At 38.0% G+C, this 24,243-nt stretch overlaps 1 protein-coding gene across 12 annotated transcripts in view; it reads right to left on the bottom strand.

The window, feature by feature from the left end:
* The window catches only part of ATP2B1 (ATPase plasma membrane Ca2+ transporting 1), a 133,086-nt gene that overhangs the window by 73,139 nt on the left and 35,704 nt on the right, over positions 1-24,243 (bottom strand). For 11 of the 12 annotated variants that reach the window (XM_082418885.1, XM_082418883.1, XM_082418890.1 and 8 more), the window contains exon 2: positions 2,531-2,956. In XM_082418885.1, the coding sequence (XP_082275011.1) occupies positions 2,531-2,738 (208 nt within the window). In that variant the 5' untranslated portion in view covers positions 2,739-2,956. Of the gene's footprint in view, positions 1-2,530; positions 2,957-16,272; positions 17,820-24,243 lie in introns of those variants that run through there. The other variant, XM_082418888.1, reaches the window with a different exon arrangement.

Below are 24,243 nucleotides of genomic sequence, written 5' to 3'. Positions count from 1 at the left end.
CATTTCTGTGAAGGCTGCTGTTGTTTTTATTTATTCTTACGACGACTGTAAACACAAACATAATGCTTACAATGGCTTTTTCACATTCTTTAGAAGAATATTTCAAAATGACAAACTATATATATATAAACAGTGAAGACAAAAGTTTGTACAAATTTTGACAAAAATTAAATTCACAATACTAGGAAGAAGATGAGCAAGAATTTTCTAAGAATAAAAGACGGGGGAAATGGCATACACTTGTTTAATAGCACAAAGCAGCAACAATACACACAAAATTTTGAGTGTTAAGTGAATATTTCTAGAGATTATCCACAACTTCCACCATGTTGTAAAAGAGGTACATAACCATCCCCTCCTTAAATTTTAAAACCTACTGTACTAGGTACAAAGTTTCCGTTAATTTAATAAACTTCACTAATTAAACCAAAATCAATGTAAGGAGAACTGCCCAAAACAACAACACAAAAGAAACTGCAGTGCAAACTAAAGAGAAATAATGTCCATTAAAAATGAAAAAGCACCATGGAAGGGTTTTTAGTTAATCAGAAGTTTTGTCTTCTCATAACTAACAGCAGGGAAACACAAAGACATGGTTGAGGGAAGTGCAAATATGTGCAGATTTCAAAGTGAAGTTCAATATTAGGTTTTTTAAAATTAATTAATTAACTTATTATTTATTTTTGCTACGCTGGGTCTTTGTTGCTGCGCACGCGCTTTCTCTAGTTGCAGCGAGCGGGGGCTACTCTTTGTTGCGGCGTGCGGGCTTCTCATTGCGGTGGCTTCTCTTGTTGCGGAGCACGGGCTCTAGGCACGCAGGCTTCAGTAGTTGCAGCATGCGGGCTCAGCAGTTGTGGCGCACGGGCTTAGTTGCTCTGTGGCATGTGGGATCTTCCCGGACCAGGGCTCAAACCCATGTCCCCTGCATGGTCAGGCGGGTTCTTAACCACTGCACCACCAGGGAAGCCCCAATATCGTTTTTATGAACAAACTATGTTGTTATAAATATTGAGGGTTTTTAATGTTAATATACCCTATCAATTTGGTGATCATGAAACATCCAAAATTAGGTTTTAGATTAAACGTAGTATGTACATACGGTTGAATTAATGAATCTACCAATTGAGAATAGCAACTTAATGTACAAATCTCTGAAGTTATATGAAGTTAGCTAACATTTTAAAGTAGATTTGCATACTGAACAAACTCCAAAGTTTGTCAAATTACATCTATTAAAAGTTCCATGGGTCTGTTCCTGATTCACTGAATTTAAGCAGCAGGGGTCCAGCTCTTAAAATGGTGCAGCATATTTAATGTATAACTGAGAAGTCCATGTTTCTAGTGGTTCTGACTTGAGGAAAAGATCCAGACAATCTGGAAGACTTTACAGAAAAAAGAATATACTCCAACTGATCTGAGGAAGCCCTTTTAGGATATATGTGAATACTGACATTAGCTTCCTCAAGACCATGCTACCTCAGAAAAATTAAAGCAACTACCTACCAATAAAACAATGAGCAATTCACATAGAATTACATAAAGGTTTTAAAGAATCTTTTAGTGTGATTTAAAATTCTTTTACAACTTTGGAAATAACTTTTTGCTATTACCTTAAAATTTATCACAAGTAGTGGCAAGGCATAAGATGTTTTAGGAAAAATGTTAAGAAAAACACTGAAGCACAATTTTTCTAGAATTGGCTTTGGAATATATACTAATATCTTTTAAACTTTAGCATTAATAATTTCCCTTCCTTACTAAAATAAATTGTAATCACCAAACATTCATCCTCATGTATCCTTCCCCCCCCCCTTTGCAATTTGGAAATCCTTTTTGGAAACTTCCTAACCTTACCTTTATATTCAACATGATCAATGTATTAAATAAAAGATTATCCCTTCAAACCATTTCAAAGACCATAACGCAATGAAGTTATAATGAACGTTTCTGTTTTTCAAAAAGAAATGTACTACAAATCAAGAATTATGAAACCAAAGATTTCTTTGAACACAGGGAAACTGAATATAATTCGAAGACTGAAAACTATTTTTAATCAAAGGAAATGCCCACTAAATTAAAAATTGCCATCTAATCTACTCCATTTGCTCTGGTACCTTCTGAACTAATTGTTAAAGTTTAGGTTAAAAAAAAAAAAAGCAAACTTGGTCAGCTACTGGCAGTGAAAGCTATTTTAAGCCGCCTGGCAAAATGAAGGATAGTGAGCAGGGTTTAGTTCCACTGAATCCCCTGGGAACTACCAAGCCTGATTCCAGCTCAAGTGGAAAGACAATCATGCTATCGTAAACAAGCAGCAATATGTGCGACAGTACAAAATACTTTCTCCCACCAACTTAAAATATATAAATTAATTTGCAACACTTTTTTTGATCTAAAGTTACTTTACACCAATCTTTAATGCCACGAAAAATATGGCATAATCAAACAATAGCCAAGACAATCTAAGCATGCTTATTTATGAGCCAATTACAGAACTCGCCAAAGTACTAAAAATGAATGTAATAAAACTCACCTTCATTGGGAGATGTTTTTAACCTGGTGCAAATTCCATAGACATCTCCATAGCTTTCCTGTATTTTTCGTAATGCATCTGTAGACCTGAGCTCCATGAGAGCCCGCAGCTCTGCGAGTGTAATTCCAAAGTCTCCATCATGATTAGCTTCCTTCAAAGAGTTTTTTACACCACCATATGCAACCGAGTTGTTTGCCATGTCGCCCATTACAAGTATAATTTAACAGGAGGAAAATGTTTCCCAAAAGACTCTAATTTTCACTTGATATATATCCAAGATGAAAATCTTTTAAATATGAAAATCTTTCTTAAACCAAACACTCATTGTATGACTTCGTAGAGGAGCATCAGCAGCATTTCCCAGGGAAGTATCTTGACCTTTGGCCCATGACTAGTTTCTTCCTATCAGTCATGAGACGTACACATCTGTAAGAAGAAAATATTTAAAATTAGTAAAATCCATATGAGAGTATTATGCATATAAGCATACTTTCTAAGTGTCATCAGGTAGCTAATCAAAGTATATCATTTAATTGCAAAAATATTTTTTACTGTAGTTTCATGCCCTTAAAATGTTTTGCATGATAAAAGGTCAAAGTATAACTTCTAAATAAAATTGTATATCAAGAGACATTAGCTTTCACCATTATTAAATGAAACTATATTTCACATAACTGTTATGGATTATTAATAGTTATCATTAAGCACTACGTTAGTTGCTTTAAATTCATTCTCTCATTTAATCATCACAATTTAATCCCATGAGGTGTTACTGCTCCTTACTCTACTGAGAAGAATAAGCCTCAGAGAAATTGAGGGGTTTCTACACAGCCCACAGATGCCTGACATGAATGAGTTGGGATGCCTCTAAACCCATGTTCCTTCAAATACACTACCCTGTCTCTCCAAACCTTTCATATGGGAGAGTCCCCGAAAGGGCAAAAAGCACAGTGAACTTCTCATATGTTTTCCTGCAACTCTCCTTGGCCACTCTGTGATGCCAGCAACTTTTGGCTTCCTAAAACTATCTTTCACATGTTTCACATTTTCCAACTGATTTCTGTCACATGTCACTGCCTCAGGTCTTCGTTGACTATCTAAAGAAATTCTCTACCCCTTAGTCACTCTTTACCGTTACTCTGTTTTATTTTCTTTGCTGACCCTTAGTATTATCTGAAATTATCTTGTTCATTGATTTACTTATTTGTTGTCTCCCTCCACCTACAATATTAGTTCTGCATACAGGGCATGGGTTGGTCCATTTCTATATGCTGAGAACCTAGAACTGTGCCAGACCCATGGTAGACATTCAATAAGCATTTCAAGAATGAATGAATGCATTATTTTAATTTTCTTCACAATTCTTGGTTGAATCTGCAAACGTGGAACCCACAGATAGAGGGCCAACAGTAAGGGACTTGAGCATCCACAGATTTTGGTATCCTGTGGGGGCTTGGCGGGGGGTGGGGGGTGTCCTAGAACCAATCTCCTGCCAATACCAAGGGACAAATGTACTTTCAAGTTCTCCTCTTACTCTAAACCACCTAAAAATGAGCTCTCAACTCTTCCTTCTCAATATATGTCCTTTAAAGTATGACCTCAAAGTTAACATGCCCAACAATGGATTCATCTTATTCTCTAATTAGAAAGCTCCCTTCCCAACTATCATTATCTTAATCATCTGGATTTGAGATCTTAAATCATCTTTGATTCTGTCCACCCCAGCTTTCAGTGAACTGAGTTCAATTAACTCTTCCTTTGAAAAGCCTCTTCTACAGATCCCCTTTTCTTCCTGATCTTTGAGTCCCCCTACACAAATTATAATCACTATCCCTAGAGTTTCTCTCTCATTCTATTATCTCCTACAATGAATCCCTTCTACATTTTGCTGCTACAGTTAGTCTTTTAAACAGTTATCATGCCACTCTATCTAAACCTATAGAATGAAAACACAGTCTTATTGTTCATATCTGTTTGGCATTCAAGCCTAAGCTCTATTTTACCTATTCAGCCTCTCTCCCTCCCCCAAATATTCCATATTTAATAAATGCTTAATGATGAGGAACTAGAAAAGATTACTTGCAAGTACAATTAATATCCAGCTATGAAACTGTTATGGGGATGTTTGCAAATCATGGTATGTGGTTCAATATCCATCAAAATTGCCTAGAGGACTTGTTAAAATACAGATTGCTGGGCCCCACTTCCAGAGTTTCAGTAGGATAAGGGTGGGCTCCAGAATTTGCTTTCCTAACAAATTCTCAGGGGATACTGATGTTATTAGTTCAGAGAGCACAATGTGAGAAGCACTGGACAGGAGAACGGGCTAAAAACTAAATGGTTGAGGATGGCTAGTGGAGGGAAAGTTTGCTTGCCTTGGCTTAAATTTACAAGGATGTGATAGTTATGAACTCTGTAAGACATTTTCTTGCCTGCTTCCTCCCACTTCACAAATCCTTCTGCTTGCCCAATTATTACTAATTTTACTCATCTCCTAGGCAAAGTGGGTTCCTACTCACACATCAATTATTATAATAACCCAACTTCAAAAACTGAAGAGGGTGGTTATTTGATACTCTGAGTTTTCATACCCCAAATTTCTTGGTATCTGAACATCACACCAACCCTAAAATAAATTATTATTATTTACTGAAGAGATAAAACAATTAAGGTTCATTAGTTTATGTGTTGGAGGCATGTATGTCATCATTCCTCTGGTTTCCACAAAGAGGAATTTTCCTCAACAATTTCTGACCTCCTACCCAACCCATTACCACTGAGGTGAAATGAGCTGCTTGACAGATTTTCGGAGAAGAACTAGACATATGTAGCTTCCTCACCTCCCTGTGTTCTTTGTGAGCCTGATGTCTGCAGGACTCATCCATTCTGGTCTGAGTTATTAGGGGCAGACCCCCAGGTAAAAAAGCCTATTGTTCAAAGTGTCCGGGAGCCCGGGGGTGGGGGGGGTGGTGATAAATAACTGTTTAGCTCTGGATTCAATATTAGAACTTCATTGTTGTCACACAAAAACTTTCATTTCAGCTTTTGTCAGTAATAAAACTGTTTTTATTCCTATGTGCCAATATTTGTCTTTTCTCTTCACAGAATTCAAGCAGGAGAGAAGCGTGTTATTTATTGGGTGCCCTTAAATTTCTCAACAATAAGGATACATAACATAGCTAGGATCTGAAATCTCTGTTTGCAACTCAAAAGCCATGCTTCTTCTACTATACTGTCTCTACTTTAAGTCTTCATGTTTATTAGGTTGAAATGGAAATTTCTGTAGGTTAAAAAACAAACAACACCAAATGTACCAATTTATACAATAAAAACAGAATTTAATAGACATTATAGTGGATATTTGTTATCTGCCACATCAGCTCATCCTTCTCCCCCATTTCTCAGCAATGGCCTCACTTTCTGTTTGGGGATCTGCCCTTCCCCAACTCTCAGTGTGGCCCATCCCCATATCCAGACATTCCCCTGACCATAAGGATGATGGGTTCAGTAACGTGCATGTGACTCAACAAAGACCAATACATAGGTGACAACAAGGCACCTGCTGTGACTCTGGAACAGAGACTTGTTTCTTCTTACTGAACTTAAATCTGAGATGTGGAAAGCCTCTGAGAAAGGATCTAAAAGGGAGGGAGGGAGGACATATGTCTGTCAGTGCTAGATCATTTGAGCCCCTTGGTCAATCAATGCCTAAAGCCTGTCCTATCCATAATCTTTTCATTAATTTGTTCAATAAATTCCTTTTGGGGATTGTCTATGACTTTGCAACCCATAAGGCTTTGATAAGTACATGATTACCAACCATGTTCAGTCCCCCCACTGTTTAAAGAAAGAGAGGTCCAGGGAAAACCACCAAATGCAAACGAGCCGCTTTCCAAAAGTAGACTACTTGAATTACTGATTACCTACAAATGATAAATTGGGCTGTCGTCTATTTCTAGATCATCTATAGCCTCTCCCCCTATTTTCCTCTCTGCCAACTCTTCACTCTTTTACTCACCTAACTAGTGAATTGACAAAAATGCCAAAGACAACAAAAAAGTTTTGCTTCTCATTTGTTAGCTACAACATGACAATCAAGAGACATGCTATTTGGGATTGAGGTACAACACAGTAGAACATCTACTTTGCTTCTCATCGTTCACTAAAAGATTCTGACCTTCCATTTGAAAAGTTAAAGAAGAAATGTTAAGTGGAAGCTCAGGCTCCACAAGAGGGGGATGTTAAGGAAAACACATACCTAATCTACATAGGCCTATATAATTTATCCCAGAATCCCGAGATGACGTCTCTGACCCAACCACTATTGATAATCTTTGAGGGAATACATAAAAAGACAGAGGTGGTTTAAGACTAGAGTGGGCAAAAATAGTTACAGTCTTCAAAAAGAAGAATAAGATGGATTCCAACTGACACATAAGCTTTACTGTGAATGGGCAGGCCCCCAAAAGAAAACAAAAGGATGACTATGAGGTCTTAGTACTGAGTGAAGCTCATAAAGAGACAGTTTTGTTAATATTACGATTCAATCCCTTCTTTCACAAGGTCACTTGCCTTATAGATTGTGGAATGGTTGTATAGATATTATTTAGACTCAACAATGATAACAACAACAAAAATATCACACATTAGAAAAACTACAAGAAATATAGTGGAAGAGATAAGTAAATTTGGGGATGAAATATGGAATTGGATGAAATATGGAGCTCTAGAAGTGATTATTAGGGACTTCCCTGGTGGCACAGTAGCTAAGAATCCGCCTACCAATGCAGGGGACACGGGTTCGAGCCTTGGTCCAGGAAGATCTCACATGCCACGAAGCAACTAAGCCCGTGCGCCACAACTACTGAGCCTGCGCTCTACAGCCCACAAGCCACAACTACTGAGCTCGTGTGCCTCAACTACTGAAGCCTGCGCTCTACAGCCCACAAGCCACAACTACTGAGCTCGTGTGCCTCAACTACTGAAGCCTGCACGCCTAGCGCCCATGCTCTGCAACAAGAGAAGCCACCGCAATGAGAAGCCCGCGCACGGCAATGAAGAGTAGCCCCCACTCGCCACAACTAGAGAAAGCCCACGCACAGCAACGAAGACCCAACACAGCCAAAAATAAATAAATAAATAAATAAATAAATTTTAAAAATAAAAATGATTATTAATATTATACAGTAACACAAGATTCCTGCAGGCAAGAAAGTATATGCTACTATAACTAAGTGTATTAGAATAAAAGGAACAACCTGAAAGGTGTTTTTAAATGCATTACTGGGCTCCTAATTCCTGACTGCTCGAAACTTTTTAGTGCTGTGAAAATATAGAAGTTATGTTTCTCCAATCTGTAGATGACTTGAAGCTAGGTAAGTCAGCAAGTATGTTAGATGACAGAATCGGAATCGGAGACAGGTGGGAATGGGAAGCTAACTTTAATTGGTACAAAAGTATGGTCTCCTACATTTAATTCCAAAAACATAACTGTACAAACATGACATACAAGAAATAAAACAGTATATATTCAAAGACAAAGGTTCAGTTTACTCAAAGCTCTGTATGCATTAGCTTGATGTTAATTAATGTAAGTGCTTTCCCCTCCCACTCCCAAGCTGTCTTAGGCAGCAATGACAGGAGTGTAACAACTAACAAAGGGAGTTAATAGACCGATTCTACTTTGCCTTGGACAAACACATCTAAAATGTTACAGGATCATCTGTAAAACACAGACATAATAACAAATAACACACCTCCCTAAATGTGTGAATATATGTAAAACAGTGTGAAATTAGCCTGACACACAGTAAATCGTAAATACATGTTAGCTATTTTTACTATATTTCTAAATCTAGAGGAAAAGAGAATCCTGATGACAGTCTAATATAAGTGAAGCTCTGCTATACAGATAAAGCACTGATGACTGAATACATCAAAAAGACTGATGAACAAAAGAGAGGCACCAACTTTTATTTGTATTATAGACAACAGGCCTACCAGATTTCACATTGGTCAGGTCTGAATTACCATGAGAAACATAGTGTAAAAAATAATAAAGAGAATGTTGAAGATGTCAGAAAATCAGTCCACTGAAGTAGTGGAAGAAATTCAGTCTAGGGGATGCATATTTCATGATAGCTATTTTCAAACATTTGAAATTTTTAAAAAAATTTCATTGAAGTATTGTTGATTTATAGTGTTGTGTTAATTTCTGCTGTATAGCAAAATGATTCAGTTATACATATATTCTTTTTCATATACGTTTCCATTATGGTTTATCACAGCATACTGAATATAGTTCCCTGTCCTATACAGTAGGACCTTGTTGTTTACCCGTACTATATATAATAGTTTGCATCTGCTAATCCCAAACTTCCCGTCCTTCCCTCCCCCACCTCCCTCCCCCTTGGCAACCACTAGCCTGTTCGCTATGTCTGTGAGTCTGTCTGTTTCATAGATATGTTCATTTGTATTGTATTTTAGATTCCACATATAAGTGATAGCATAAAACATTTGAAATTTTAGTGTAGAATAGTGACTAGATATATTCTGTGGAGTAGTGGAGGGCACAACTAGAATGAAATGAAAGAAAGTTACAGAGAGGTAGATTTTTGGCTGAGGCAGAACTTAGTAACAAGTTATCCCAAACTGGGACGGATCTATAACAATTAATTTTACGTCAACTTGACTAAATCAAAAGATGCTCAGATAATTTGGCTAAACATTACTTCTGGGTGTGCCTACAGGGGTGTTTCTGGATGAGATTAGCATTTGAATGGGTAGACTAAGTAAAGCAGATTGCCCTTCACAATGTGGGTGGGCATCATCGAATCCAGTGAGGGCCCAAATAAAACAAAGTGAAGAAATGGTAAGTCGTACCCACCCCTCCCTGCCTGACTGTCCAGTCTTCCCCTGCCCTCAGACTGGGAATTACCCACTGACTTCCCTGGTTCTCAGGACTTCAGACTGATCTAAAACACCAGCTTTCCTGGGTCTTTAGTTTGTAGATGGCAGACAGTGGGACTTCTCAGTCTCTGTAACTGCCTGAGCAAATTCCTCAAAATAAATCACTATATGGATAGATTTCTTATTGGTTCTTTTTCTCTGGAGAACCCTGACCAATAAAGGGTCCCTCGGTCAGTTAGGCTCCCTGCGCTTGGGGTTGACAGAGCTATACTAAAAGAATGTATGGAAGAGAGTTCAATACTTGAAGACAGCCCATGCCCTTTTGGTGATGACTCTAGTCTTTAAAAAATCCATTCCTGGGGGGCTTCCCTGGTGGCGCAGTGGTTGAGAGTCTGCCTGCTGATGCAGGGGACACGGGTTCAGGCCCTGGTCTGGGAGGATCCCACATGCCGCGGAGCGGCTGGGCCCGTGAGCCACAATTGCTGAGCCTGCGCGTCTGGAGCCTGTGCTCCGCAACAAGAGAGGCCGCGATGGCAGGAGGCCCGCGCACCGCGATGAGGAGTGGCCCCCGCTTGCCGCGGCTGGAGGGAGCCCTTGCGCGGAGGCGAGGACCCAACACAGCCATAAATAGATAAATAAATAAAATAAATAAACCCAAAGTTAAAAAAAAAAAAAAAAAAGTGAGACAGCTGAATCAAAAATATGTTTATAAAAAAAAAAAAAAATCCATTCCTGGGCTTCCCTGGTGGTGGTGCAGTGGTTGAGAATCTGCCTGCCAATGCAGGGGACACAGGTTCGAGCCCTGGCCTGGGAGGATCCCACATGCCGCGGAGCAACTGGGCCCATGAGCCACAACTAGTGAGCCTGCGCGTCTGGAGCCTGTGCTCCGCAACAAGAGAGGCCGCGATAGTAAGAGGCCCGCACACCGCGATGAAGAGTGGCCCCCGCTTGCTGCAACTAGAGAAGGCCCTCCCACAGAAACGAAGACCCAACACAGCCATAAATAAATAAATAAGTAAATAAAATTTAAAAAAAAAATCCATTCCTGATTCAAAAGGTAACACCATAAGTCCTGATGCAATAAGTATGCTTTACATATGTAAACAACTTCCTGTCCAGCACTCCATTCCCCACTGATCTTAAACTGTTCAGCTTTTAAAAATCAAGATTCCTTTTAGGCAAGACTACTTCAAAGAGAACATACCCCAGACAAGAAAACTTATTCTTGTTTTTTTAATATAGTGTATGAAACATACCATCTAATTTGAAGATCTGCTAATTGTGTTCATAAGCTTAGGAAAGACGTTTGATTAATTTCAACCCTGAATTTACACAAACTGGTTATAAATCAAAAGTAATTTACTTGTTAGAAACCAATCCTTTCATTTAAACTTTCATTAATCTCTTAAAGTGTCCTCTGAGTCAACTAAAGATTCCTAAGTAATCTTGATTTTTTTCAAATCACTCCCAATTTGGGATGAAATTTCAACACTAACAGAAAAAGTTATAGTCCTAAACCTTACTCTTTAATTTTCCAATGTTTATAGATTCGGTAACTACTTCAGTACATTAAGTTACTTCTGTTTTCATATATTCTTTCCCAAGAAAATTCAAACAGTTCTCTTAAGGTAAAATAAAATATCTTCAAATTTTCATTCATATACTGAAATAATTTAAGTGTTAAGTCAAATTTCTATTTACTAGGTCTATTACATGTCTCAGTAAATGTTTAAAAATAAAAAAACAGTATTTACAAAGGTTCTTAGTCCATGACTGGTTCTATAGGAACACAAATTATGGATCTGGGGTTTGGGGGGGAAAATCCTCTAAAGACAGCTTATTTTCATTCACTTAGAAAAATTGTAAAAGTTTCTAAATCAAAGTAAAAATACCAACAATATACAAATTTTAAAAAGCCAGCATTCTGCTAAAAAATGATTACAAAGGAAAATATCATAGACTTTAACAGCTGAAAGGGATGTTGAAGATCAAATTCAATTGCTCATTTTATACCCATTGAAACCAAACACTCCTCATCATCTACTTCCAAAAAGAATAAAAGAAAGCAAGCATTAAATGCTCACAAAAATCATTAAAAAGAAGAGTAAAAGATCAAAATTTAAATCATGGGATAAATCGTAACAACATACAGGTTTTAAGGAGGCTACTATGGGGAAATAACTGGCATTGTACTTCAAAATGGGTACTGACACCCTAACTATTAGACACACCATTTGACTGACAAAAGGGTAAAAGTTTTTGACTGCAGCCTTTCAAAAAAGAACACTCACAAAATCTCCATTTTCTTAGCTTTTTTTTTAAACATAAAAATTAATTCAAATTCCTCTGTAGACAAGTAGTTGTGAGAAGAGGGATAACATCTTTATAGCTGTTTCTCACTGTAGCTGCTATTGGCATGTTATTGACAGTGAGCACTAGCTCATAAATTAAGAAATCCAGCCTCACCCAGCCCCACCAGACACTAGCAGTAACTCTCAGTCAGTGAACAACCTGAAACTCGCTACCTTAAATGTTCCCTGAGGGAATCTGGACTGTTATAACTATGCCTAAATTTAGGTCTGTTATACTGAACATTTATTTAAAGACAAAAACCATGCCTTATTTATCTCTGATCTTCATATCTTAAGCAAGAGGTACTATGCTCTTTCAACTTCCTTATAGTCACCTTCTGCAGAAAAAAAAATCTTATACCTAACTCATACCCTAAAATTTAGTCTTTAAAAAATTAAAGCAATTTTAATAAGAAATGACAAAAATGTACTGTAAATTACTGAATATATAAGTACTAGCATGTAATATTTGACTGTAATGGAGGAAAGAGCAGATGGTCTAATATCATACATATCAAAGAGTGGACACCTCAAGATCGTGAGTGGTGGGAAGTTTCTTTTACCAAATTTTGTTACATTCAAATTATTCCATTAAAACACTCTGAAGAACCAAGGGATTACTTAATTTTAATGTTACTCTGAACGTGCATTAATCGAGTTTTAAGGGCTTAAAGAAAACATACACGCTTGCATAAAAGAGCGTATAAAGCTTGTTTAGAAAAGTAATTTACATCAGGTGAGTAAAGAACGATACATTTACATAAGATTAAATTCACCAAACAGGATTTGTTTCATAGAACGGATAAGCAGAAAATAAGCACAGACTACAACACCTGATTTATTAGTCTCAAAAAAATTCATGAATACCATGGCTGTGTCTGTGTTGACAAAAATTAGTCCCACTCCCCTCAGTAAGTTACTTACCCACTAGACTCTTTCAGAGACAGAGACTAAATATAATACTTTCAAGGGCAAGTTACAGATGCTGCCAGTGATAAATTCAGAATGACCACTTCAGCAAATCTCTCAGGGTGGGAAGCAAGTAGATTAGAATAGTGGAGGCACTAACTTGTTCTTCTATTACAGCTTTTTGTTTTTTTAACATCTTTATTGGAGTATAATTGCTTTACAGTGTTGTGTTAGTTGCTGCTGTATAACAAAGTGAATCAGCTATACATATACATACATCCCCATATCTCCTCCCTCTTTCGTCTCCCTCCCACCCTCCCTATCCCACCCCTCTAAGTGGTTGCAAAGCACTGAGCTGATCTCCCTGTGCTATGCGGCTGCTTCCCACTAGCTATCTATTTTACATTTGGTAGTGTATATATGTCAATGCCCCTCTCTCACTTTGTCCCAGCTTACCCTTCCCACTCCCCATGTCCTCAAGTCCATTCTCTACGTCTGTGTCTTTATTCCTGTCCTGCCCCTAGGTTCTTCAGAACCATTTTTTTTTTAGATTCCATATGTATGTGTTAGCATACAGTATTTGTTTTTCTCTTTCTGACTTACTTCACTCTGCCCGAGACTCTAGGTCCATCCACCTCACTACAAATAACTCAATTTCGTTAACACACAGCTGCAATGATCTGTTTACCTCTCTGTCTTCCCCAATGAACTGTGAACTCAAGGCAGGATTTGTGCCATTTATTTTTAACCCCAGCACTGTCAGGAATATAGTAGGTGCTCAATGTTTATTGAATGGAAATATTCCTGTTTGAACCTTAGCTAAAAATCAATTTGAAAAACAGGTTTTACATTAGTAATCAATGGCAATTCAAACAGCAGAGCAATACAAAACTCCTAATGCTATGTTTAAAATAATATGCTAGGTGTTTAGTTTGTTAAGAGAAAGTCATAGCCTTCAAGGAGTTTTCAAACCACTTTGGTATGCAAATATACAAACTTTCCTTTAAATTATTTCAGACAATGTAAGTTAAAGGTAATTCAGATTTCCAAATAAATTATATAATGACTGCAACATGGCAGTGGTTCTTAACTGAGTCCTAGACTCTCAAGGCTATGCAAAGCAACAATGCTGAGCTTCAATACTTCATAAAGCCTAGAAGAAATGATATATTTATTTGAGAAATAATTTGTTAGGATTACTCATGTTAAATTACAATTATGCCAAATCAATATGGTAATAAAGTTAGCAATTAGATCTAAAGAATTAAGAGATAAAAATCTTACCTGTAAAGGCAGATTGGTAAGAAAATCCTCCAACCCTCATCTAGCTATCATCCTTTCTTAAATTTGCCATTTCTATTTTATCTCCAACTCACAGATCACCTCATTTCAAACCAGCTGCTTCTGTGCTGCACCAAAAACTACTCTTCAAGGTGACCACTGACCTCTCTTTTTCCTAAATCTAACAGACACATTTAGTCCCTCTTATCTGACCTACTGGCAACCTTTGTTACTGTTAATCACTACCTCACTCTTGAAATGTACTATTGCCTTAATTTCTCTGATGTTGACTCTTGTTCCCACCACAGTGCCACCTCTGGTTGCTTTTTCTCATTTTTCACTGCTTCTTCTTCGTCTTGAAATTGTCAAGGGAGTCAGTGGAGAGGGATTGGGTGGCACTGTAATCCTGACCATAACTGTTTCCATCTGTTTTTAGGTAGCGAGCATGAGATCAGTTTATTTGCGTGTGCATTTACAAGGTTCATTTTTTTGTTGTTTCTCTCCTATCTCATAATTTCACTATTCAATTAAAATGATGAAACCACACTATAGCAGTCTGGCTTAGTAAAAGTGTGAAAAAACCACCCAGTTTCCTTATCCTAGCCCCCAGTACAGCTCCTTTTCCCCCATAGTCTTTAGTTTATAAAGAAATATGTCAGCCCAAAGCAGAACAGTTTCTGTAAACTGGTGATTCATCCCCCTCCCTGGGGCTGTAAGACAATTACTCTTTTGATAAGTGTCATTTCCAGCACAGATAATTTGTTTATGCCAGAGTACTTAATTAAGCAGAAGATATGATAAAATTTTAATGTGAATGATCCCAAACACAGATTACTTGAAGTTCACTATAGACAATTTTGCTTTATGGTCAAATCAGTTGGACTCATCTTGTTCCCAACATTGATGATGCCTGTGTCTCTGGTAAGGGTGTCCTAACTAGGAATGAGTGGTTCTCAAACCTCAGCCTGCATGAGAATGACCTGAAGGGCTCTTTAATACACAGACTGCTGGTGATCTCTGATCCCCAGCAATTCAGTAGATGCAGGGCAGGACGCAAGAATTTACATTTCGAAAAACTTCTCAGGCGATGGTGATACTGATGCTGCTGGTCTGGAGAACCACTATTATAGATAATAAGTATGCCCTGAAATCTGACTAAGGAACAAACTGTTGGATTATCACCTTAATCCAAAATTTCCCAACAACAATATAAGCAAATTACTCATGGTTCTTTGTTATGCTATTCTTAATTTGCATGAATAACTGAAAGCACACCATATTCTAAAAATACAGTTACTTTGTTTTTATTTTTAATACCAGGTATATTGATGTATTATACAAATACTGCAAATAATTTCCTTTATTTAAAGAAACGTGAAGACACGTTGCTTTATCTTGAACATATGTAAAATGATTTTAAACACCTAAAAATATTAAATTTTAACAAATTTAACAGAGAACTACAATTCAGATATCTACCTTCTCCTGCTCTCTCCCAGAAATAAACTATCCTTTGTTTTCTCCTATCCTATTGTTCTATTTAGGCGTTTTAAGAACTTTCATCCTAACAATAATTGTTTCCACGCGAAAGAAAGGCCTTTGAAAAGCTCAGAAGCAATTTTATATAATCCAGTGCTGCTTACCAACAAATATAAGAACATATTCTATCTACAGTTAAATATGAGAACGAAATGTTCTCTCATTTTCTAGTCTCACTGGTTTTGAGAATTTCAGCTATAGTCAAGAAAGATTTCTAAATTAAAACTGTTTTTTTTCCTTCTGTTCAGGAGCTAGAAGGCAATATGAACACTTGAATGTCACACCAGCTGCTCTATCAGCCTACTCAGTTCTTAAGAGCTTCTATCCTGTCAGTTCACAAGAACCTACACTTAAATGCTTAAGGAAACAGGATGCTCATTATGTCACTGAACGAGCTCACAAAAATAAAGTTGGCAATATTTAGGGAAGCATAACTCTTATCTATAAATTTAACATGAGCTTTCTGTCTTCTTAATTAAAAACTCTAGATTTCAAGGATTATTTATTCCAATATTTAAACCAACTGAACACAGAGCTAAGGGCAGAAGACCCTTTTCCATTCCTTTATCTCCTTTTTCTTTATACCGTTTGATTAGTCGATGGTCTTTTGCAATTTCCAGCCATGGTTACTAAAGAACAGCCCAGTAAATCAATACTCACTTTTGCAACACATTCAGAAAATCTGGTTGAAAAACAAGGTAAGCTATATTTTAAGAGGATGTTAGGCAAGAACCTGATTTACAGTTAACTCACCAAAGGGCAAAGAATATGGACATCAGGGGATGTGTTGAGCCGTAACCACTCCATCACATCATGTTGATGATCCTTCAAACTCCCTGGTTTCACACAGTTCCTGACCTTAATTCCAAGACTTTGATTTGTACTCTGTGACTGCTATTCAAGGGTAGAGCTACACATTAGAAGTCATCATCACTTGGAATTGTTCTATTTTCAAGACTTCCTCTCTGGTGCAACTTCTATTTCTCTTCACCTATAAGGAATCTTTTTTTTTTTTTTTTTAAGGAATCTTGTATATATATCCTGACCTCCAGGCTCAAAGGCAGTCAAGACCTTTTCTGATCATACTTACCTCCCTAAGAAAACTAACTTCCCAATGGTCAGAGATTCCAGTTTTGCTCTTCTGTCGTCCCTTGCTCTTTTATTCTCATACTACACTCATCTGGTTAATTAGCTACCCCTGAAGAGACATACCATCTGGCTGAGCAATGCCGTTTAAAATTTTAAATTCCATTAGAAACTTGTTTTTCTCAGTAACATATGATCCACTGACACATCTCTAACTTCCTAGCATGTTCCTTTTTCTATTTGGAGTCTCCTAAATTACTCCAGCTCTTGCCTCTCCAGGCTACTCAAGTCTACTCCAAGACCATACTTCCTTATTTCCTTGACAGCCACTGCAAGCCATGGCCACTACTTTGTACTGGTTCCTTCAACTTCAATATTCAGATACATTCGACCCCATAAAAGACCGTTCTCTCCTCCTCCCACCCAAAACAGTCGTCTCCTGGATTTTGTTAGGCAAACAAGATATGTTTTTTTCCCTTCCTTTTACCACCTCTTGTAAGGTCTATCCTCAACGCTTCTTCCTGATCACCTGCTCTCACCTTGACGCTGGGCAAACTAGATCCATCCTCCCACTCCCAGGTTGGCTGCTTGTGGTGATTAATAATCTCAGGCTTCTTCTCAGTCCTCAGCCTCCTATGTATTTTTGTGTCATTTGACAGTATTCTTCCCTCCTATCCAATATATTTCTTACTTAGTTCTCCCAGGTCTCTAAGCAATACTCCTCAGCCCACATATTTCCTGGCTTTTTAAATCTTTACCATACCCTAAATGAGGTTATCACCCAGGGATCTATCCACAGGCCTCTCAGAGAAGCTGATATCACATCATGACCTATATCTAAGGACTTGATCAAGCTCCAGGCCAATGTTTTCAATTGTTAACAGACATGAACATTTGAGTATCTTGCAGCAAATCTAACTCAATCACCAATATTATTACACTTACCCCTCCATATCTGTTGTTTTCTCTGAAGTTCCTATCAGTTCCAAACATATCTGAGTAAGCCCTACATCCAACTCTCTTTCTTCAAGGAGTCTGCGGCCTAACTGAGGAAGAAAGACAAGTATACAAGCAAACACAATTAAGTGTTGTAGAGAGCATCAGGAAAGGCTGGGTGAGCACACAAAGTGACGAGTGTTAATGGGGATGTGGTTTTGAGAAAGGCTTCACTGTCTAGGACACACCTGGATTGAGGCAGGGCTGGGGAGAGGTGATGAAAGGGCTGAAAACAGACGTGTGAGTGATAGTTTGACATACCTGAGCACAGGAAAATAAGGAGGCAGCACAGGAAAAAGATGATACCATGATAAAAACACTATCTACTTATATGCTTGGAAGGTTTCTTAAAAGTTTATCTTCTCTTCTTAAATACAACTTAAGCTTTCTGAGGGAGTAGCCACAACTTGTGTTCCTTTCATAGCTCTTACAGAGGCTAATAAATTGCTTAACTGTTCACTAGAATAAAAATGGGTAAGAGTCCATCTAAATTGTAGAAGATCAATGCAATTAGAATCCTCAAGCTCCCATCACAGAATATTTAAAAAATCAGGCACACACATTAAAAACAAACAAACAAACCCCCCCCCCAAAACTTCAGGTTAATATTAATATAGTACTTGGGAGAAAACATGCAGATTTCAAAAGCTCCTGACTTCCTATTTCTTTATGATAATTTCTTAATACAAATGATTTATAAATCATTTTATAAAACTCTTATAAATCATCTTCTAAAACCAATGAGAGACGTGCATCACCCTTTGAAAAGGTCAGAACACTTTCACAGCACTTGCAAAAAGTAAAATGAAGGAACCAGGAAGGAGATGAGAAGGAAGGAGTACTTTTAAGATGGTGATAAGACACTGGGCAGCATCTAGCCCATAAGCATCTCTCCTCTGTAGAGGTCTTCAGTAGAAGAAATGTGGATATTGACGGCTTCAGCATGGTGTCATGTACCAAATCAGCACCACTCCTCTCATCCATTTGTTTCAGTATCACTCTCAGGTTCCCCACCTCCTTTTTCTTTGGACAAGTTTCAAATAATCTCCTAGCGTCATTTTTCCTAATGAAAGCTGGCCTATTCCCTTTGCCTTTCTACTAACTTCTCCTTCAAGAAACAGTTAACGTGCCCTCCCTTCTTCGACACCATGACATGGAATTACTAGTCTACTTCTGCTTCTGTAGGTTTTGAGCCACTATAACATTCAATATGTACTACAATTACTTGTGTACATGACTTTCTTCCTGATTAAAATGTAAGCTCTGAGGACAAGTTGGTCTTGCTCATTTCTGAATCTCCTAGTGACCACCTACGGCTACAACACCTTCCCACAGAAACGGCTCAATACAGAGTAATTGAACTGAACTGGAAAACATGTTGCAATGCATTTAAGATACTGGTCCTTTAAGTAAGGCCTGTCTCGGGTGCCGGCAAATGGAACTGTCAGTTCCAGAGAAGCAGAGATTATTTCAGCACTCAAGAGGATGCCTGGCTCACCAGGGAATCATGACTACGATGATGGCAGGTCCACAACTTCTTAGATTTCATTTCAGCGCTTTTCTGTACTTGCTGGGTGACCTTCGGCAATTTACCCAGTGTTTTAGCTTCCTCGTTTGTGAAATGGAGATAACACCACTTACTTCATAATTTTGAAGAGGTTTTAATGAATTAATACATGAAATATCTTAGAACTCATCCCAATGTCTTAGAGCCTGGCACTTAATAGTAAGTACTTAATAAACCATAGCTATTTAATTGTTATAATTAGCAGTAACACATTTTTAGTTTCCAATAAACCGTCATGTGCAGTGAACATTGTATAATACTTAAGTCAAGCTACTGATACAGAAGTCACATAATACATACTTGCTAAGTAAGTGAAGACATTAAATTCAATATTTGAATGTGATGTCCTTATATATAATGACACCTAACAGAATTTAAGAATTAAAAAGCAAGAGGCCTGGATCACATCCAGAATTTTCTAACAGTTGATCTACAAAGTAGATTGATCTACTTTAAAAAAGAACAGTGGAGTGACACCCCAGAGGCAGAAAAAAGGTTTTCTTCCCACAATTAAAATTAGATGATTAATTGTTGAAGATTCTTCAAAACTTAAAAATAATGATTAAGAAAACTAAACACCAACCTGGAAAACTCTTTGTGGCACAATATTCAGGGCGGAAATACAGATCTATATCTATCCAACGATTATAACCATTTAGAATTCACATATTGTAAATGGACAAGAACCAGAAAACACTAGGGGGAATTAGCTGTTTTGTCAGAGTAGCCTACAGATTACTGTCTTTCTTAAATCCTGTGGATGTTAGCTGAGCATTATAAAAATGACATATTTGCCTTCAATTATTAGACATTCTGACTTTGATCTATCAGCATTACATTGAAATTCTAGTGCAATGGAAGAATTTGCCTATTTTGGTACTGACCCACAGTATCCTTACCAAAACTTTGAACATTTTAAAGTTAATGGCCATGATCCAGGATATCATACACAGAATGTACAATGAGCAGCAAACATTGATTTAATAACTTAAATAGAAAATGCACCATGTAAACTACCAGTCTAGGAATTACGAATAATCATTCATATGTTCAATGCTGGCCTGAGCAAGTAAGAGAGTAAATGTAAAGAAAAGACGAAAAATAGTATACTAGGGCTTCGCTGGTGGCGCAGCGGTTAAGAATCCGCCCGCCAATGCAGGGACATGGGTTCGAGCCCTGGTCTGGGAAGATCCCACATGCCGCGGAGGAACTAAGCACGTGCGCCACAACTACTGAGCTTGCGCTCTAGAGCCCGCAAGCCACAACTCCTGAGCCCGTGTGCCACAACTACTGAAGCCTGAGCGCCTAGAACCCATGCTCCACAACAAAGAGAAGCCACCGCAGTGAGAAGCCCGCACATCACAATGAAGAGCAGACCCCACTCAACGGCAACTAGAGAAAGCCCGCGTGCAGCAACAAAGACCCAATGCAGCCAAAAATAATTAATTAATTTTTTTAAAAAAAGGAAAAAGAAAAATAGTATACTACACAAAGGACACAAGCAGACATACAACAGAAGAACCTTCTCAGAACCTGATCACAGGAAGAGAAGTATAAGAGTACAGCTCTTTGCATTTAAAGGAAAGTCTTCTGAACTCATCAACAGACTTAGCTCCTCATAACAGAAACTACTGGGACCACCTGGAAGGAATTAAATTTTAAAATCAGTATATTAGATTAAGCCATATGACACTGCCGTTTTTCTATGTGAAAACCAGTAGAATATCAGCAATTTCATATGGTTCAACCTAATATAATCGATTGAGCAGAGTATCCACATCAAGTATACTAAAAAGATTAAAATGGTTCCCAGTTCTCAAGGTCAGACATTAGCTAGACTGAATGAGTTAATTTAACTTAATTGGGGGGGGGGCATTTAACAATCAGAAATGGCGGGCCAACCATGAAAGAACAGGCAAAAGACAGCTGTTAGAACAGCAAAAGAAAACCTGGCCTTTCTCATTCAAGCAGTGTTTAGCAGAGTATTCTAAGCCACGATGAGGTTCCAGTAGTATTTGTATCCTAACTGGGAAGAACTATAACACTGATGTTCCAGGTACTGTGCTAAACAATACACAGTATACTCTACCTAATCCTTTCAACACCCTGTGAACAAGGTATTGTACTATTATTACCCCAACTGCCAGATGAGGTAACTGGCCTTTGAGAGGGTAAGAAAAGCCTGACTCCATTACACATTCCAAACATTATACCACTTGTTCTGCTGACATACTAAGCAACCTTCTAATTATAATATGGCATCTCATGTGGCAAAATCTACGGGGAAGAGAATGTGTTAGCCAGGACTTGAGAATCTGTTTCCCAAGGCAGTTACTTTTTTTTTCCCACGTAAATTAATAAACTGACATTCTGATTTTTATATCAATCTCATGAGGCTTTGATAATTATAGTCTGATCCAAAAAATCGATTATTAGAGTGTAGATGAACTGAGTTTCAGAGCCTGCAAGTCTCAGACTCTTTATCATGGTAAACCTACTAAGGGATGTAATCCCTATCCTGTGAGGGCCCTTTGGGGGACAGCCAATCCTCATCCTCCCAAGAGAGGAGATAACCTCAACATTATCATTAGCAGTCTCTTCCCTTTTGACATCTCTAGAGTACAAAGAGATAACAGAAGCGACCAGATTCTAATCCTGACTCTGCTGTGCTAACATTTAATCCTGAGCAAATCACTCTCCTTCCTTGCTCTCAGTTTTTCATGGGTAAAATGGAGGAGTTGGGCCCAAGGATCTGATATCCCTTTCTTATCTACACCAATGGCTGCTTATCCGGTGAAACACTCCTCCCTCGCATTCCACGTGCACTTTCTAGTTTTATATCTATCTCTCTTAGCATCCCTTCCTGTTTCTCTGACTGGCTCCCCTATCCACTTTCTGCCTCTACACCCATCCCAGTAAAGTCTGGGGTCCTCTACTCTTATCTCACCAGCACTCAACAGTTATAACTCTAGACTTGTACTTACAAACACTATCTGTACTCCCCGTTATCTGCCTACTGTGGATTCTACAGAGTCAACATGATCTCTGCATATACGTGAGGTATTGAAAAGCTGTGCCTTTATCTGAAGGACCCAGGTGCAATTCAATAGTCTTGGGTTCAGGATTTCAACTGGATATTAGTATTTTCTTTTCCAGTTTTGTCTCTTGCTTCCATGTAATTCACCTACAAAACTATACTTTCAGACCTCATTTCTCACTCACCTCAAAAATCCTGATGGTCATTTAATTTTTAGTTTTAACCTCAAGCTAAAACCTCAAAATCCATTCCTATTACCAATCCCCAAATTCCTCTAGACCAGACTTTTCCAAACTGGTGTCTTAGAGAAGGCTAATTCACAATATGTTAACAGCTATGATGTGAAAAGGTCAGCATAGCAAATAGGTTTCTTTAGTCAGACTTTGCACAGCCATGCAATTTTGTGAATCTACAAGAGGGAAATATTATATGTAGCATTTCCTGAACTTATTTTTAACTACTGTTTCTCCCCCACCACCCCCGCCAATGGAGCACCTATTAATATCTCTAGGAACCAGTGTTTCACAGAATATTTTAGGAAACACGGTTCTATCCTTTCCTATTTCAGTCAAAGTATCGACCACTTCAGCTCAAAAGCGCCTCTGATTTCTCACTCTCTCCCCAATAGCCAATCAGTAGCTAAATTCCTTTTCCTTCTCAATCTAATCATTTCCATCCTTTCTATTCCCTCCGAAACACTGAATTTCAGACCCTGTCGTAAGAGTGATAGATCATGTCTACAAAATAAATATTAGATATGTTGTTATCAACCCCTCAAGGCTGTCATGAGTATTAAAAGAGAATGAATATGACATCTTGTATAATGTGTCTTTCCGAAGCATCCAACATTTCTCCCTTAAGATTAGATGGAATTTGTTCTTTATTATGGCAAATTTTAACTTGAACCTTAAGGATATCCATCTTCTTAATAAGGGCAGTACTGGCCTTATACATATTGGCCATTATTGGAGACTTTTAAATGAGGCAAATGAGAAATGTGGATAATATGAATATGGCATGAGTAACAACAGTGGCAGAGCGAATGTCATACCTAGCACTGGGTCGCCATCCCCCTGAAAATACTTACAATCAGGAGGTATAGAATAGGTAACAGCATACAGCTAGTTTTCTCATTTATTCAAGCGTTGAAAGTTGGGTTTTTCTAACTCTATAAACTGTGTACCTCCTCAATTAGCCTACCAAGTTTCAGAAGAGGTGAAGATCTTCATTCATGTACACTTACTTGTAATCCCTTACTAACATTAGCATGAAAAGAACAAGCATGCAAACATTTTCCTCATTCAAGGTGCATTTGAGTGCTAGGCATTGGGGACACGGAGGGAAACAAAACAGAATCATCTCTGTCTCCACAGAATTTACATTCTTCTGGAGAAGATATTTTTATATATATATATATATATATATGAAACTACTAACTATACAATTATTTAACTACAACTGTGGTAAGTATACACTAGTTGATTCTTTTTTAACTTTTAGTTATTCACAGATCTGGAAGAAGGAAAAAAGTGGGCATTAAGCTCATACAGGGTTTAAAACAGTATGTCTCATTAGAGCCTTTTCGAATTAGCCAGAAAATACAAAATGCACATGGGATATTCGGGGGAACACAGGGATGGCTAAGTGGGGAAAGCTTTGGCCACAAGGTAGCATTAAAAACAGATTCTTTGAAATTGTGCCCATGACGGCGTAAACACCTCTGAGACCTCTGAGTACTACCTCTTTGGCTTGTTGCCAAATGCATTAGAAGAACCAACCAATTTTAAGTGTTTACTATATAGAGAGCATTGTGCTATGGGTTTTACACGAAGTTGAATGATTATGACGATGATGCTACCAATGATAACTAACATTTCCATAGTGTTTTATGGAACACGATGGCCCTGTGAGATTGGTACTATTACTTTCCTTTCCCTCTGAGGAAACTGAAGTGAATGAAGCAGGTTAAGTAATTTGTCCAAGGTCACAAAGCTGTTAAGGACAGAGCTAGGATTCACACCCAAGCAGTGTGGTTTGC

Source organism: Balaenoptera physalus (genome assembly GCF_965194825.1).
Source record: "Balaenoptera physalus genome assembly, chromosome: 13".
Lineage (NCBI taxonomy): Eukaryota > Metazoa > Chordata > Mammalia > Artiodactyla > Balaenopteridae > Balaenoptera > Balaenoptera physalus.
Note: the sequence above shows the minus strand (reverse complement) of the source record. Positions and strands in the feature narration are given on the sequence as shown.